Genomic DNA, 17474 nt, shown 5'->3' with positions numbered 1-17474 from the left:
ATGCCCATCCCACACACTGAAAGAGCTTCCAGGAGAAGCTGACCTGCAGGTCAAAAGCATGCCTCAGCAGCCATTGTTTGCCTGGAGTTGCCTTCCTAGAGTTGCAGGGGCCCTGGCTTCTCTCCTACTGTGATGGCAATTGACTCAGGCAGATTTGCCCCGCCTCCTTTTAGGTCTAGGTGACAATGACTATCTTGGATGCTCTTTTGACAAAAGAAGACAGTACTGGTGGAGAGGTCCTGGTGGTCTGTGTTGAGCCAGAGCCCTCCATGGGCATTAAGACCTCCCCTCTGGGGTCGTCATTGCCTGCCAGGAGACCCAGGGGTTGGGGTCTCCCTGCAACCTCTGTTTCTTCCCCAGAAACCTTCCCAGTCTCATATCCCACTCTGAGTGTCAGGTGCCTCCTCCAGATCTCCCAGGACAGGGGTGACAGCCCGTCACATGTCCCAATGTTCTGGTCCTGTGCCTCCTAGGATCTGGTCTTCCTGTGTTCTCTGCTCTCACAGAATCTCAGACCAGAAGTGAGTCTGGGGTCTTGCTGAGCTGAACAATGCCCATAAGGTGTCTCTCTAGCCTTCAGCACCCAGCCTCTCTGCTCCTTCACACAGGACACTAGATAATGTTATTATCATTTAGGAGGTCCTAGGAGGTGGGTGTTGACAGATTTCTCTCTAGAAAATTCTCCATCAAAAAAATTCCTGCTAAATATAACTCATAATCACCACAGAACTTCTGAAAACTATAAAATAGATGAGGCGTAAAAGCAATCCCTGTGTTAGTCCCACCCCATGAGATTAAAACTATTAATATCTGAGATGAATATTCTCTCCAAGCTTTTAAAGATGCAAATATATACATGTTTTATAACTGTCGAATCCCAAAGGAATTATGTATTAAACATTTTCTTATGCACCGACTGTTTTCACAGCCGCTATTTTTAATGGCCGTATAATACACCCTGATCTAAAGAAGGTATTATTTATTTAACCAAGTTCTCGGTTTTAGACATCTGAGTCATTTCCAATTCTCACTAAGGTGAAGATGCGTAATGTGAAGAGCTGCGGCACCCGGTCCTGCATGCATCACCCTGCATCTTGGCTGGGACTCAATCCTGGGGTGGTTATTCTACTAAGCAGTGTTCCCTTATGGGGAAGGTGTCCAGGCAACTCGGAGCATTGCTAGGCGATGGAGGTGCTAAGGCCTGGGTGGCCTCCGAGACCCACAGTAACCCCCCGCCCACCCCGTGTTGAGACTGGACAAGGATGGCCAGGCCTTGCCTGACTCAGCGTCAATTGGAGCTTCTGCCGCTGCTCTCTCAGGCTCTAGCACGTGTGTGAGGCTCTAGCTTCTGCCGCTGCTCTCTCAGGCTCTAGCATGGTCTCCCGGGTTGTGTGAATTTCTATAGCCCCTGATCTTTGAGCGCAGGGGTGGATCTCTCCCAGGGAGAGTATTCCTGGTGTGGCTGTCCCCTGGCTGAAGGGAGGCTTGGCGGAGTAAGGAACAGTCATATTCATGGCTCTATAAATGCTGCTTGAGGACAGTGACCTCTGGACCCGAGCGCCTTCTTTAGTGACTTTCCTTGATGCTGTGACAAAATGCTAGACAAAGGCAACCTAAGGAAGGGCCTGGTTTTGACTTATAGCCCTGGGATACAGTCCCTTAAAGTGGAAGAGTTGTGACAGGCACATGAGGCAGCTGGTCACATCGCATCCACAGTCAGAAAGCAGAGAGAGAGAGAGAGAGAGAGAGAGAGAGAGAGAGAGAGAGAGAGAGAGATGCTGGTATTCGGCTCACTCTCCTTTCTTATTATGTCCAGCACCACAGTCCGTAGAACGGTGTTACCCATCTCCAAGATGGGTCTTCCCTTTTAGTTAAACCTTTCTGGAAACTGCTTCACAAACATGCGTGGAATTGGGTCTGCTGGCGGCGACTCTAGATCCTGCTGAGTTGAACATGGGTATCAGCTATCATGCCTCGACTCTGTGTCAGCAGCCTGCTGCCTTCAGCCCTGAGCTTGCTGCGGCGTGGGATGATCGATGTGACTCTCATCCTCTCTCGGGTTAGCCTGGGCTCACACACAGCCCTGGACCAGGGATCAGGAAGGAGGCAGGCTCAGAACTTGCACAGCGCCACTTCTGCATGCTTTACAAAGTAACTCACAGCGAAGAAAAGCCCTGAGTTCAGGGCAAGGGTCTGCTTCCCGACAGAGAAGTGCAGCAAGCCCCTCCTCAGTGGAATCAAAAGACCAAGGCTTGTGGGGAGCAGTTGAGATGGGAGCACTCCCAGCCCAGCCCAGCAAGCTCTTCCTCAGTGGAGTCAAAAGACCAAGGCTTGTGGAGAGCAGTTGGGATGGGAGCACTCCCAGCCCAGCACAGCAAGCTCTTCCTCAGTGGAGTCAAAAGACCAAGGCTTGTGGAGAGCAGTTGGGATGGGAGCACTCCCAGCCAAGCCCGGTAGCTTAGAACCCACCCGCTCCCCAGCTACATTCACAGCAGCGGCACCCCGGGGAGGGTGTTGGAATTCAGAACTCGCCACCTGCCAGGCCTGTGTGGTATGTGTGATGCCACATGAAGCTTAAGTAGTTCACAGGCTTGGCACTGAGCCACCCGCTGTCCCTGCCGCCCACCATCCCGAGGACAGCAGGGGGGCTACCTGCGCTTTGAAATGTTTCACCAGCAGATGGCCGCCATCACTTCTGTTTGGCTTTGTTTCCCTTTGTGGAGGAGTCTTCTCTGGCCTCCTTCCTGGTTCTCTCTTACACATGCAGGCTGCGCTGCTCAGCGCCTTCCTCACCCATGGTGTATGTGATTTAAAATTCTACTTGGGTCCCCAGCGGGACTGCTGGCTGGAGGCCTGTGGAAAGCAGGCTTTGTGGGATCAGGGGGAACGGTCTCACCCCGTACCAACTCCCTAGTATATCCCACCTGTTCCAGGGAGTCCACCCACAGCTTCTCCATCTTCTCCAGGTAGCCAGAGCCCAGGCTTTCAGATTGAAGATCTGAGTTCAAGTCTTGACTCTACTTCTTATATGGTCTTGGGAAAGCTGCTAGTTGTCTCTGAGCCCATGTCAATGGGATGGGGATGAATGTATGGCTTTGATTTGGGGTCCAGGTACTGGATGTAGAATGGGTAGGCCACTGCCTGGCTTCGGATGATTCTGACATCATTGATTCTTTGAGAAACACCTGTTCCTTACAGTGATGGGACAGTGGGACCAGGTTTCCAACTCTTGTGGATCTCTCTATGTGGTGGTGTGTACCTCCAAAATGACAGGTCTGACATTGCTCTCCACCAGGTGCTGGGGGTAGCAAATGATAGCCACAGTCCTAGCCCCCAAGTACAGAACCTCTGCCACCATTTCCTGTCACCACGTTCCCGTCACCTCTGTGGAGACAACTGCTCTGTCCTATCCCTCCTGTCCTTTTTCTCCTCCTTGACCTCCTCACTCACATGCAAAGCAGGGTGCCCTGTGGGTTGGCTTTGGGGTTGTGGGAGTCTTCATCCACTGGTGCTCAGAATTCCCATCTGCACTGGGACAGAGCAGTAACCGTTTTTTCTGCAGGGTCCCACATGTCACAGCTGGGGATGGATCACAGTGCCTCTGTGATGTGCTCAGACTCCCATATGTCCTACATCTCAGTCATCAGCCTGTGCCAGCGACTCCCTGTTCTGGAACTTGGACTTTTCTGTCCAGCCCCGGCAACTTCCACGTGGACACCTGCCCTAGCCACGACAAGAGCCCTATGCTCCCACCTTGCTCTTAAGGCCAAATTCCAAAAATCAGGAGAGCCCTTCATCCTGCCCAGCTTGGAACTAGCCCCTGACTCAGAGGTCCATGCGGCCCTGGGACACGCTCCCTAGGACCCTCAACCTCCTGCCCCCAGCTAGTCATCCAAAGTCAGCTCCTCTCTCGCTCTAGCCACCCCACCCCCCACCCTGCCCCTCCACTCCCCGTCTGTGCACGAGCTCAGCTCTGTTCTGAGCCCTCTCACCTTGGCATGCCCGCTCCCAGCAGAAAGGCCTCCCCAGAGCTGCCTGCAGACTCTGCCTGAGATGCTGTCACCCATGCTGTTTTCTCTCTGCTGAATCTCTCGCAGTCTCCTGGGATTTACATACAATGCTTAAGATCTTCATATTATTTTGACATTATTCTAATGTCATTTTCCTTTTCAAATGCCGCCGTTGGCATTATTTCTTTGTATGGGGCTCATCTGCCGCGCACGCCAAGCGGCAGGCTTGAGTGAACGTCGTCGACCTCTGCTGCAGTCATGTACCCATCCCTCCACCTCCTCACCCCCAGGCCCCATTGCCCCCATCCCCACCCGCTGTGCTTTGAGGGCTGCTGGCCCAGTATAGCCCGTGAGACAGTGCCAGGCTTCCTAGGTGCATAGAAAGCCCCACGTCCTAACCACCACCCCACCCCACCCCGCCCCACTCACGCACACTCACTGGTGGGAAGCAGAGCAATGGGACACTTCCTTCAACCTAAGATGCTGGCCTGGGCTGTTTTGTTCGGATGGCCCATCCCTCACCCTCACTCAGCGCCTGACTTGGGACAACACTCAGGAAGCCTGGGCGTCCTATGGCACTTTCTGTGGCTCCTCATGTCTCAGGCTCTTGGGAACAGTAGGGTCTTCTGAGCGTATGAGGGCCAGAGGGCCAGGAAAAGCAGGCCTTCCCCTCCCACAGTGTGTAGCATTGGCTGATGTCAACACTGAATTCCCTACCAGGCCAGCTTCCAGCTGTCAGCCATGACCCTGGGTGCAGAGTGGGTTAGAGGTGTCGCCGTAATTCTCTCCCCCACAGCCGTGTGACCGCAGTGGTCCTCTGCTGTTTAGGGCTCCGGAGTCCTGAAATTTCATAGGAGCTTCTAGACCTCTGGGTAGTGGCCTGAGAGGGCATGGTGGGCCCCACAGAGCAAATGGAACATTTCCAGCTTTCCCCGGGACCGCTGGCCTCCTGGCTTGTCACCCTCCCCACCCCTCATGTGTTCCTCGGCCATGCATAAGTGGCTGGTGCTGGACACTGAGGTCCTGGGCTGGGAAGTAGCAACTCGGCTGTTTCTGGGTGCCTGGTTTTAGAATATTCTGTTAGTTCTGAGTCTCTGGTCCCCCACCCCCTGAAGAAAGCCCCAAGAAGTGGGGGTGTCTCCGGACAGGAAGGCTTACAGGGCTCTACCTCTGACTCACTCACCTGACCCTGGGAGTCCATTGACCCCAGACATGTCCTCTGACTTCTGTTGGGTTCATGCCTCTGTCAGCCCTTCCTGGATGCTAATCCTGATCTCAGAGCCATGGAACCTGGATGTACACAGTCCTCTGTGCTGAGGGAGGAGGGGGCCGTGAGGAAAGATGTAGTGGCTTGCTTTAAGTCTCTTGCTGTGTTGATTTCATCACTCCTGGTGGCAGGAGTGGGGGGTCTCTGGCAGCATTCACCCCCCCCAGCATGGGGGTGCCTGCAGCAGCTCACACAGAACCCTGTACTGGCATGGCTTTCTCTAGGAGAGTCTCAACAGAAGTCAGCAGAGCAAGGGACATAGCTGTGTCATGTACAGACACCAGGAGAGGCAGTCTGCAATAAAGATCCTGTAAGCTCTCCTGCCATACTGTCCCTGTGAATGGGTTCCCTGTGGAGGGTCACCCAGCTGGTATGTATAGACCAATACTGTAATCTAGCTTTGAAGGAATCAAGGCCATGAGATCTCTGTAGACACTTCAGGGAATCTGGCATGGGTGCAGTCCTGTGTGGAGGCAGAATAGATCTCTGATCTTCAAGAACCTTCTGCTACCCTTGGGCCCAACTCAGGCAACCAGGAAATCCAGATGTACTGGTTCAGGTGTGGTTTCTGGATTCCAGGGCTGCATGGGCCCCTCCCTGGGCTTGCTTCATCCCTTCAGATGCCAGCCCTACATTCAGCCAACTTGGCAGCCAGCAGGTTTTTAGGATTGCTATGTTCCCTAAATCACTGTGAAATGACCACAGTCTCCAGAGTCCCACAGGGCTGGCCTGGGTGGCTGGGTGGTCTTGGGCAATGTCCTAAGTGACTTCGCTCCTGGGATGGGATCACTTGATCCAGGTCCCAGAGAATCCTGCCTACAAAAATCTGTCACTCTCTCTTCCTGCCCTTCTTGGGGCTTTCTTCCCTTGTGGCCTAGGGATTGCCAGCCTGAGAAACTGGTTTGGAAGCACTGTGACTTTCCCTTGTCTTCTGAAACTATTCCTGCTGTCCTAAACAAATGGCTTAAGTTGTGTGTCACCCTCCCAGGTCAGAAGCCCAAGGGTGTCTAGTCCCTTCCAGTTTGGTGGAGGCTTCATAAGCAGCAGCAAGGCTTCCCGGCTGCATGTGGGTGATGAGATGCCTAGGCCTTGCCCCTTCCTTCACAGCTGGTGGAGGGGCCCAGCCCAACCTGTAGGCATGTTTGCTCTGGCCAGCAGAGGATTTCAGACTTGCTTTGTGGAGCCTTCAGCACAGATGCATGTAAAGCCCTGAGATCCCAGCTCCACTGGAGGGCACTGGAGGGGTCAGCAGTGGTTCAGCATTCTCACAAGGACATCCTTCTTGGGCAGGGTTGTGACATGGGACACCCATCTCCATCAGGCCCACATTTGCTACTGACCTACCATTTTGAAGAATGTTTTTAGCGAATGAGCCAGTTGCCAAACCCTGATCCTACAAGGGATTTGGAGGCCATGGACTCTGACAGAGATCCAACTTGTCTGGATCTATGTTTGGTGGTGGCACCTGATGGATTCCCGTGGCCTGTGTGGTAGAAGTTTCTGACATCTGTCCACCTGGGCAGCCTGCCGGAGTCCCTGGCCCCATCTTAATCAGGGCCCCATGGTCCCCACCTCCAGTCACTGCATGCTTAATGTCCTGCTTCCCACCCCCGAGGGAAGGATCTGTACCACTTTCAGCCGTGGAGAGGACAGCTGCTCTTCTCGAGGTCCCTTCGGAAGCGAGCAGCATACAAGGCTGTCCAGTTGGTCCTTGTCCCTCTGCTGAGCCGCCATTCCTGGCCACTAGGTGAATTTGTGGGTCTGATGGAAGCTGTTTCTGTCACCCCCAGTGTGGGCTCCCCCCTCTCTCTCCTCTTGTTCCTCCATGAGGTGCAGGAAGAGTAAAGATTCAAGACTGTGGGTCAGGTGGAGTCCCCACAACTGGGCATAGGAAACCCGTGCCCTGCCAGCCACAGTTGTCAGTGGACTGTGGGGTTCCTGCCAGGTGTGTTCCAAGACAGGCTCCTGTGGACCACGGGTGTGCGGGGACACATTTGATCAGTGATCTGAGGAAGCAGCTGGCTCCAGGCCTGGGGGATGTGTGAGAGTCAAAGGAAGGGATTAGGAGAGACACCACCCTGCCTGTCCCCAACTCTAGCTCTGGACTGGAGGCGGTGGAATGTGCTCAGAGATCAAGAGAGGACATGGCACTTCCCACCTCCTGGCCTCTGGCAGGCCAGGCCTATGTGACTGGTGACCTCTCTATGGAAATGGCAGGTCAAGAAAGCTATGAGATGTCACACACAACTGTTAGCAAGTGTCCCTCGGGACCACAGCGAGGACAGAGGAGGGGCCTCCACTCTGCTCTGGCTCAGAGCTCCTGGGGAGATGAATGAGCTTTGAGTGGTGACTACGACGACCTCAGGCCCTGCTTTGGGATCTGGCTTTTAGCTTCATCCACAAGGCTACATCTGTGCACGGGCCACCCAGAAGGTAGTTTGTTCAATGCCTCCCGCTCCCTTATCTTGCTAAGGGCTGATCAGTGGGGCCCAGGCAAACCCAGCCAACAATTCTGACAAGGAATGCCCATGTTCCAGGATGATGGCTCAGCTCACAACAGTTGCATAAGAACCCAGGTGTGGCCCTCAGGAGAGAACCTACTCCTAAAGGATTGGGCAGCCAGGCCAAGCTAGTCCCATGCCCACCCAGGCAATGGTGACCTCTGCACAGGAACTCATGTGTCCATCACAGATGTTCGGGCATCAGGTACATGCAGGCTGGTGCTGGGCTTGGGGCCTTGGTGACGTCACACCCACGGGCTGTCAATGAGGGACTCAGGAGCTACTGCAGACGACACATTCGAGAGGCAGGCAGTGGGTACCTGAGACAGACTGGTGCCCCCAAGGGAAGCTTCCCACTGGAGGAACACCCATGGGAGGCTGTGAGGAAGGGATTTTGCAGCCCTGGGGACCACATTCTTCCATTAGAATAAGAACAGCAAACATCATTTGGAGAAAGCTGGTTTATATAACACTTGCTTGGGCAGATTCCCCAGAGACCCTACTGATTCCCAAGATAGGTTTTGCTGATCTGGGTAGGTCAATGGGTGCTGGTCTCTAAGGGAAGGAACTTGAGGACATCTAGAATTGTCTCAACATCCCTATGAGGCAGGCATGATCCTCCCAGTCTACAGATTGAAAAACTGAGGCTTAGCAGAAAAAGGATCTGCTCACTAGGGTGGAGCTCTTGCTGTGGCCCATGCCACAGTCATTCCGTACCCCTCAGGCCTTCCCCAGAGCTCGCCCAGTGGGGTTTGTTCTCCTAATTTTAAGCACACCCGGGACTACTTAGTACCAGGGTGGCTGGAGTCCCGGTGAGAGAACAGAGCCATGGACAGGAGTGCTATGAAGTCCAAATACCCCTCGTAGGTGGTGGCCAATAACCCAGGCCCCTCCCCGCTCCCGAGAAGTCCAGAGCCACTCATGTCCCAACTGCACCATTGGGAACCAGTCACAGAGATCCCAGACTGAGAATACCCAACCCCCACCCCAAGCTATGGATAAGTCATTGGCCTGACTAGTGGCGGTCCCCTCTACCCTTCCCTCTGCAACTGCTTTGGCTCACAGCTGGGTGTTCACCCTGCATGGGAGGCCTCTGACGGGTTCCTCCAGGCCATCAGCATCACAGCAGGGGTAGGAGAGGGTGGCTTCCTGGGGCAGGGGTGAGGACTTCCTGTTTATAGCAGGGGTGACCGTGATGAGGGTAGAGTCAGAAAGGTGAAGCCGTCCAGCATCAGGAGAGCATGGCTTTGAAAAAATGCCAGCTCTGCTCAGCCCCAACTCCCTCCCCAGAGCCTCAGTTTTTCATCTAGGACATGGGGGGTGGGATAGCACCCACCTCATAGGGTCCCCTTGGGAGGCAGAAGCCTGCAGGTGGGATCCGCCCTGGCAGGCTTTGGGTTCTGGTGGCCCCAGTCATGGCTGCTCTTTGACCTCGGAGGCCGGCTTCTTCCACACCAGGCGCTGGCAGTGCTCCAGGGCATCACACATCTCAGCGGCCTCTGGGCTCTTGCACCAAAAGCTGGGGCCTAAGACACACTGGTCTGTGCCTAGAAGTGGAATCTTGGGGCTGTGGCAGGCCCCCATCTTCCTGCACAGGTCCGTGGGGTCCATCATGAGCCTGAGGCTCTCTATGAGTACGGGTTCATACTCCGCTACGAAACGGTTGCACTGAAGCACGTAAGGCAGTGGCAGGATTCGGCAGCCGCCTTTGAAGGCGTTCAGGATGTCCCGCTTGGTGCTCTTGCGGTCCAGGTTCTGGGAAGATACGCCCAGTATCCTTTTGCACCCATGGCAGAAGCTGCCTTGGTTTTCTTCATCCACCAGCAGGGACGGTGTGGTTGCCTCAGCCCTGGAGATGGACCTGGCCTGCCTTCTGCTGTTACACAGCCTGATGGTCTCACACACTTTCTCTGGGGTGACTCTGGTCACAAGCTGAACCAGGTTGGGGCTGTAGGCCTCCACCAGGGTGATGCACTGCTGGACCAGAGTTTCGGGCATTATGGAACACACTCGCTCCAGGGTGTGGGTGATGAGGGCTTCTGTGCTGTTGGTCATGAGCCATTTGTCCATCTCCTGGATCACATTCAAGCACACATCACAGGTCAGGCCCAGCTGCATCTGCATCTCATTCTTCTTGGGCAGCTCCAGTTCCAGAGAAGGGATTCCATCCACAGCGGCCACTTGAGCCAGCCGGTGGGCAGGCTCTCTCTGCTCCTCACAGAAGCCCCCCTTCCTGCAGACCTCCTGTGAGGGGAGAATCTGCAGCGTCTGCTGGGCGGGGACGAATTGCTGTCGGATGTAGTTCTTGCAGAGGGCAGCCAGGCCAGGCCCCAGGGATGCACACTGATCCTGGAAAGTTACCTCTGCCAAGGTCAAGTTAGACTCTAGAGCACTCTGGAGCGTGGAGATCAGCTGCATGCAATCTTGGCATACAGTATCCCCAGGCATCTGTGATGGGTGGAAGCTGAGGGCCCCGTTGGACAAAAATGGAGCCATCACTTCAGTTATATCCTCCTGCGTCAGCGGTCTCTCTGAGGTGGCAATGGCTAGGTGCCTCTGTAGTGGCTCACAAAGGGTGAGCGCAGTGCATACCGGAGCCACGGCAGTGTCTGGGGTTCCGCTGAGCATGCCCAGGACAGCTGGGCTGTGGTTGTCCACCATCTGCTTGCACTTAGCTGATGATTCCGGGCTTGGAAGCCACTCACAGGTCTTCGTTATCGATCCCAAAACGTCAGCCTCTGTAGCATCCGGGTTCATCCCATTACCAGCAGCGGCTGCCACATCCTGGCACACACTGCAGGGCAGGGACCTGACTATGGGCTTGCTCCAGACAGCACTCTGGCAGTACCTCACGGCCTGACACTTCGCAGCTGCCTGCAGGTCTTGACACCATACCTCAGAGCCCTTGGCACACTCCCGGGGGCCCGTGATGGGGCTGGCCTTGGCGGCCCCCAGGAGACCAGACAAGAGAATCAGAGCACACAGCATCCTGCCCATGGTTCTACTGGCTGCTACCTCTGCTTGGCTGTCGCTATAAAACCAGCTCTACTGCCTGGCCTGCTCAGCGAGGGGCCGCCTCCTGCTCCTCCCCAGCCTGAGTCAGAGCCCCACCTGCCTGGGTGCTGGCTGGCACTGTCCTCTCTGGCTTCTGTCTTTTGGCCTTTCCACCTTCAGGGAACATCTCCCTCTCTTTCCCGGAATAATCAGTATTTTCAAAGTCTATCTTCTTTGGGAATGAAGTTTCTGTTCTATGTCACACCAGGGCTAGAATTCTAGAGTGAATTCCTAGAGTGACTTATTTCTAGCTGGACCTCATGGCCATGTGCCTGCCACAGGCCCTTTTTCCCAGGGCCCACTGTTCAGGGGCTGAGTGGACTGTTGACCCCACAATGCCTGTGTGAAGGCTGCTGGCATGCAGAGCCTTTCATTCTGGAGACGTCTATGGGAGGCCGGGTGTGGGCTGGTCCCTAGCAGATGCGCATGATGTTTGCTGAGGTTCACATATACAAAAAGAGTTTTGTTTCACTGTTAGGTCATTTGTTATCTTCTGTAATTTTGGAAATAGGCATTAGGCAAGAGCATTGGCGCCAGGCAACACACAGGTGGCCAGAGCCTCATCCTGTTGATTCTGTGGAGGATTCTGGAACCAGACTCACCTGTTATGATTGACATGCAGCTCATTACTCCCACAGGAGTGGGCAGATCAGGGACCCCGAGGGCTCTGTGGAAGCCCCACATGCCTTAGTAGTGTGAGTGCCACACATGGCTATCCGTGGCTCAGACCCTGGGGCTCTGGAGGAATTCACTTCCCAGTTATGTGGGGCGGGTATCCCAGCTGCCTTTGCAACAGCTTTGCAAAGAATGCGGACAGGGCTTCCTGTTGCCCTCCTCCTAGGGGGCTGAGCTGCAGAGAGAACACGGAATGAGGTTTACTGAGCCCTTTAAATGACTGCCAAAGACTCTGCTTCCTTTGGGCCAGGGGAGGGAACAGGCTTGGTGAAGTGGTGAGTCTGGGTTCTCTTAGCTGCAGGGCCACCAGGGCCAGCTGGGTGAGCTATGCACAGAGGCGGGGCCGCAGACAAGGCAGTCTTATCTAGATCTGACTGGGCTGGCCCAGCTGACTCACTCTCCAGCACCTTACCAGGTTGCTGTTTTTGGAACACCCACTCACTTTGTTTTTGGGGCTCAGGCATTTTCTCAACCCTACAATCAACTCTGTTTGCCAAGTGTGCGACCTGCCATTTGACTCAGTTTTGATGTCAACTCCCCAGGGTCCATCCAGATCCTGCGTCAGGGGTTCAGACCGGACACTGGCTCAGTCCTCTCCACCTGCATCTGTGTATCATGATTCCTATGGCCCTACTCAAGCTCAGGGACTAGTAGGAAGGTTCACAGAATGCAGGCAAGTTCTATGCTAGTGTTGACCAGTTTACCTCAGCAGCCAACTTAGGAACCACTAGAGAGGAAGGTGCCAACAGCAAGAGATGGGTAGGATATGGAACCTCCAGGCCGTATCAGGGAGTGTCAGCCTCCAGCCCATCTGTGGGTTCTCCCCAGAGTACTGGCCCCTTCCCAGAGTCATGGGTGAGGGATAGCTGAAAGCCCCGGCACTACAAGCTCTCTGGTGGGCAATGCTGTCTAGAAGCTGCCAAGGTCACCAGCTCAAATCACTTCACCAGTATAAATACAAGTGTGGGCCAAGGAGCCGCACAGGAAATACTCCAGGCTTAGGGCCTCCGTTGTATTTCGTTTTGATACCATTTCTAACTTAGAAGGCAGTTGCAGAAACAATTTAGAGAATGTCTATACCTTTCCAAGTATACTGATAACATTTATTCTCTCTACATCATTCTATTTTCTTCTTATCCATCCAACCATCCATCTACCAACCCACCCATCTATCTATCCACCTGTCCATCCATTTACCCATCTGTTCATCCATCTATCTGTCCATCCATCCATTTGTCTACCCAGTTATCTGTCTATTCATCTGTTGTCCACCCACACACCTATTTTCCATCCATTCACCTACACATACATACATACATACATGCATACATACATCTGTTCTCCATCCATTCATTCATCCATCCAATTATCTGTCTGCCCACTCATTTGTCCATCCATTTATCTGTCTACCTGTCCATATATCCATTTATCCAATTTTCTATCTGCCTGTCCATCTACTTGTCCATTCATATATTCATCCAGCTACCTACTCACTTTCCATCCATCCATCCATCCATCCATCCATCCATCCATCCACCCATCCATCCATGTATCAGTCCATCCATCCAGTTATCCATTCACCATCTGTCCATTTATCTATCCATCTGCTCATCCAATTTTCTGTATGTCTTTCTATTTGTCTGTCCATTTTTTATCCATCCATCCATTAATCCATCCATCCCATCTACCATTTGTCTACCATCCCTTTATCTGTCTGTCCATATGCATAAATATTTACAGGCAGTGTGTCACAACTGCTGTGGGCGGCTGTGGGCGAAGGCATTGTGTCCCTTTGCCCATTTCTTCCGTGTGTCATTCCTAAGAATGAGGGCATTCTCTCCTATAACCACAATGCGTTTATCGAAACCGAGAGCTGCCATGTTGACCCAGTGTTATCTGCTCTACACCCAAGTCCAAGCTTTCCAGGTGCCAGTGGTGCCCTGTTCTGAGAGCTTATCTCCCAGGCCTAGCTCTACCCCAGTCACCTGATACACTCACTGTACACGTTGCTTTGCTCACGTCTGCCTGGAGCCCTGGTAGCCTGGCCTCGCCTTCTGTCACACTGGAGCATAGGCTGGTTATATTGCCCAGGCCCCTCATTGGTGATGCTTCATGACTGGTGCAGCTGGGTCCTTTAGTGGCATCCTTCTGCTCTGCCCTGGGCCCTCTTGGGACATTGGACCCAGAGATGCTTGAAATGTGTGTTTCTCTGTACATGAAAAGCTTTCTCCTCTCTCCTCATCCCTTTCTGCTTTCTCCATCTTTTTCTTTTTCATTAAAAGAAAGACTCATCACATTGGATTTTACTTTTACTATTCTTAAATCTGATTTATTGTGATTTTGAACTATTGTTTGTGAGTCTTAATCCAGTGGCATTGCTGGTTGCTCTTGATGCCCAAATGGCTCCAGTTTTGACCTGTGAAGCATTTGGAGCTGTCTTTTGTCTCTTCCAGTTGCCCTTATCATTCTTTGAGCCCCTCATATCCAGCCATGGCACCACCCCAGGCTCAGTTTGTTCTTTGCCTAGGCAGCCCTGAATTCAGCTTTCTCTCCAAGGAAAATGTTTAGAAACCGTACTGGAAGCCAGTTGAGTGGGCTGTGCTACTGTCATTTCCAGACCCTCGTTGACATAAAATGATGCTTCACTTACTGGTGAGGAGGAAAAAGGATGAAGGTGGAGGGAAGGATGTGTGCTTATGGAACCACACGCACATGTTCATAAAGTACTAAGTGTTTACCTGTGTGCACATAAATGCATGCGACAGATTTATCCATCCATCATCCATCCACCCATCCATCCATCCACCCATCCATCCATCCATCCATCCATCCATCCATCCATCCATCCATCCATCCATCTATTTACCCACCCATCTATCCATGTATCAACCCATCCACCCATTCAACCACTCAAGTGTCTACCCACCTATATATCTACCTTCTCTCCCATCCATCCATCTGTCCATCCATACATCCATCCATGCACCCATTTTGTGAGCCCATTTGCTCATATGCACACTTCTGTGCAGCAGTGTGCAACCCAGCTGCCCTCTTGTCAATGTTTGAACCCCCCTTGCCTAACAGTGAGAAGCCTAGCTCTTATTATCCTTAATGTATCTATTCACTCTCATTTCTGAATCCAAAATGCATTTTAAAAATTAGTTTCAGAGGCACTAACCCATTCCATTGTGAAAAGCAAACTCTACTAACTAGAATTCTGTAACTATTGACAGTGGACTTTATTCTGCTGAAGAGGAATTTAAACACAGCAAAGTGCACACATCTTAAGTGGGCAGGCCAGTGAGTATCGGTCAACATGTTTCTTTCAATCACTCCCCAGTCAGAATGCACAGCCCTTGCTTATGCCCCTGTTCAGTTGCTCAGCTTTCCTCATTGTTTCCTGCCATGGACTCATTTCCATGGCTATGATTATGCATCCAAACTTACCACTGTGTTCTTCCCGCCACACTGTAAGATCTGCCTGTGCTGTCTTCACAGCTGTCTGCTGTCTTGCAAGGTCATGCCAACACTGTGTCCCTACAGTAGCCTGTGTGTCCACCAGGGGCTGACACTTCTGACTTCTGGTGAGGGGTTTCTGGTTCCCTGGCACTCTGAGCATTTTTCTGTGGCATGATGTGGGCCATGCAAGTTTCTATAGGGTGTGCGCCAAGGCTCCTCTCTGTTGAGTGCCAACTCTCCTGAGCTGTTCTGAAGTGGCTGCACCTGCTGCCACCACCAGGCACCACCGGTGTCTGTCACTCTTTGTGGCTCTGATTTCAGTCCTTCGGAGATGATGAACAAATGCTCACTTACCACCCCAACCCCCTGCAGTTTGACAGCCCATTGCTGTTGTGGAGGTTTTTAGAAATACTACTTGCTGCCCAAACTATGAGAACAGCATTTGTTTTGTATTCCCAAGTAAAGACTGGTCTGCTCTGGTCATAGTGGCATGGAGGCAGGTGGCTGGGGACCACATTGTGATGAACCCCTGACCTGGAAGCTGGGCCTGAGGAAGCAGAAGGGGGCTCGGCTGCCTCACCCCTGCAGAAGGAGTGCTGTGGAGTGGTTGGAATGTTCTTGTCATTTGATGAGTAAAGAGCATCCTAGGAGAGGCTAAGCCAGTGTGACGGCGTATGTGGCAAGACACTCCAACTCTCACACTTGCTCCCTGTGCTCTGCCCCGCCCCTCACCTGCGTGGTGTCGTCACCATCGGCTCCATGAGGGGAGCAAGAAGGGAAAGGAGCTGGGCAGCTTGCTCTCTTGTTCCCGTTCTGCTCTGGGGGTAGATGACGACCCCCACAGCCTATCTCCTGGACTCATTGTTCTCCACGGCTCTACCTCAGTCACCCACCATGATACTCTGCTCCCTCTCTCCTCACTTCTGTCCTTCCTGGGTCTTCTGGGTGACACTGCTGTCCCCTTCCCAGGACTCACCTTCACTGTCTAGCCAGGATGGCCCAGGGATTCACCAATTACTCATTTCACACGTATTCCCCAGGCAGCCGTGAGCTGGAGCTGGAGTGGGAGGAGGAGGGAGGAAGCATGGCCACCACCCTCGGACACAGAGCATTGATGAGCAAGAACAAACAGACCTTCCCCACCAAGCAGGGTGAAAGTGTGGACACGGCAGGAAGCCATGTGGGGTCAACAGTAGAAAGGGGTTCCCTAGAGAAAGCCTTCAGGAGGGCCCCATCATCGGCATAGTGAGGGCATAGGTCATTTGGCTTGGGATGGGGTGTGCTGTTCACATGAGGCAGCCAGGAGAGGACAGGTGGCCTGGCTGACCATTAGACTGTTGATCTGACTCAGAGGAGTCAAGGGCAGAGGTGAGGAGGTTCTTTAGCATGTCTCTGGTGGAGGGGGTGTCTGGTGGAGAGCACCCAGTGGGAATCGGGAGGTTGAGACCACGGTCTGATTCTTCTGCAAGTGCCCATCCATGAACAAGCCTGTGGGGTGGGGTGAGGTGAGGTGGGGGAGGACAAGGAACTTGGGGTGGGATTGGGTGAATAAAAGGCAGGCTAGAGCAGTGGGATTCTGGCCTGTGAGGGTCTCTGGTGAGCAAGTCAGTTGAGATCTCTTCACCACCCAATCCAGGCAGAGCTGGACCTGTGTATCCACAGGGCCCTACTAACTACCTACCAACTCAAAGATGGTCAGCGTCTAGGGTCCTTGCCCCTTCCCCATAGGTCCCTTGACTCCTGAGGGACAGAGGGTGAGAAGCAAGCTGGGAGGTCGAGCTGAGTCTGGCTAGGTCACTAGTGAGTACGGTAGAAGACAGGCCTCAACTTCAGGTGTCTTGCTGTACCTCCTGCTTCTGACCCCTCCCCTGAGACCACCAGGCTGAGGTCAGATGTGAGGTCTTGGATTCTGCCCCCCACCCCCACCTGGGCTTTCCAACCACAGAGCCCACCAGCCCAAAGCCTTGCCCCCCTGCCCGCACCCCCCCCTCAGGGACTTCTGGGCCAAGAGCAGGAGTGGAAGGTACAGGGGTTCCTACAACTGCCTGACTGGTTACTGCAGCCTGAAGCCAAGTATGGTCTGGCTGATAAAAGAACAGTTCATCCTCCCTGTTCCGAGGCCAGAGTCGGAGCTGTCCCTCAGGGCTCTCAGGGACCTCAGCAGATGTTGGCTGAACCTGTACCGGGCACCCCATCTTTGCACCTGTCAACAGCTGGCTTTCTTCTGTGCTCCTGTGTATTGTTCTCCCCCCCCCCCCATAAAGACCCAGGCATAGATTCAGGGCCCCAGTGGAGAATAACTCGTCTACGTTCTTCAGTGAAGACCTGAGGTCAGCTGCCACGGGTTACATGTCAGCATACTTGGGGGACTCTGGGGGCATACATCAACCATGACAGGTGTGTTCTGATCTCCGGGGTCCTTCACCCTAATCTTGCACTATGGCTTAGACTGCTCCTGGTTCCAGGAAGCCTGGGGGCGGGACGCTGCAGCAGAAAGCTAGTTCAGAG

The 17474-nt window shown here is 53.4% G+C and overlaps 2 protein-coding genes across 4 annotated transcripts in view; one reads left to right on the top strand and one right to left on the bottom strand.

The window, feature by feature from the left end:
* Sorcs2 (sortilin related VPS10 domain containing receptor 2) overlaps positions 1–17474 on the top strand; it is a 398248-nt gene that overhangs the window by 177705 nt on the left and 203069 nt on the right. The window lies entirely within an intron of this gene.
* On the bottom strand, positions 8222–10841 carry Psapl1 (prosaposin like 1). Its single transcript, XM_028882327.2, has one exon. The coding sequence runs from the start codon at positions 10773–10775 to the stop codon at positions 9192–9194; it is 1584 nt and encodes a 527-aa protein (XP_028738160.1). The 5' UTR covers positions 10776–10841; the 3' UTR covers positions 8222–9191.

Source organism: Peromyscus leucopus, chromosome 10 (genome assembly GCF_004664715.2).
Source record: "Peromyscus leucopus breed LL Stock chromosome 10, UCI_PerLeu_2.1, whole genome shotgun sequence".
In the NCBI taxonomy this organism is placed as follows: domain Eukaryota; kingdom Metazoa; phylum Chordata; class Mammalia; order Rodentia; family Cricetidae; genus Peromyscus; species Peromyscus leucopus.
Note: the sequence above shows the minus strand (reverse complement) of the source record. Positions and strands in the feature narration are given on the sequence as shown.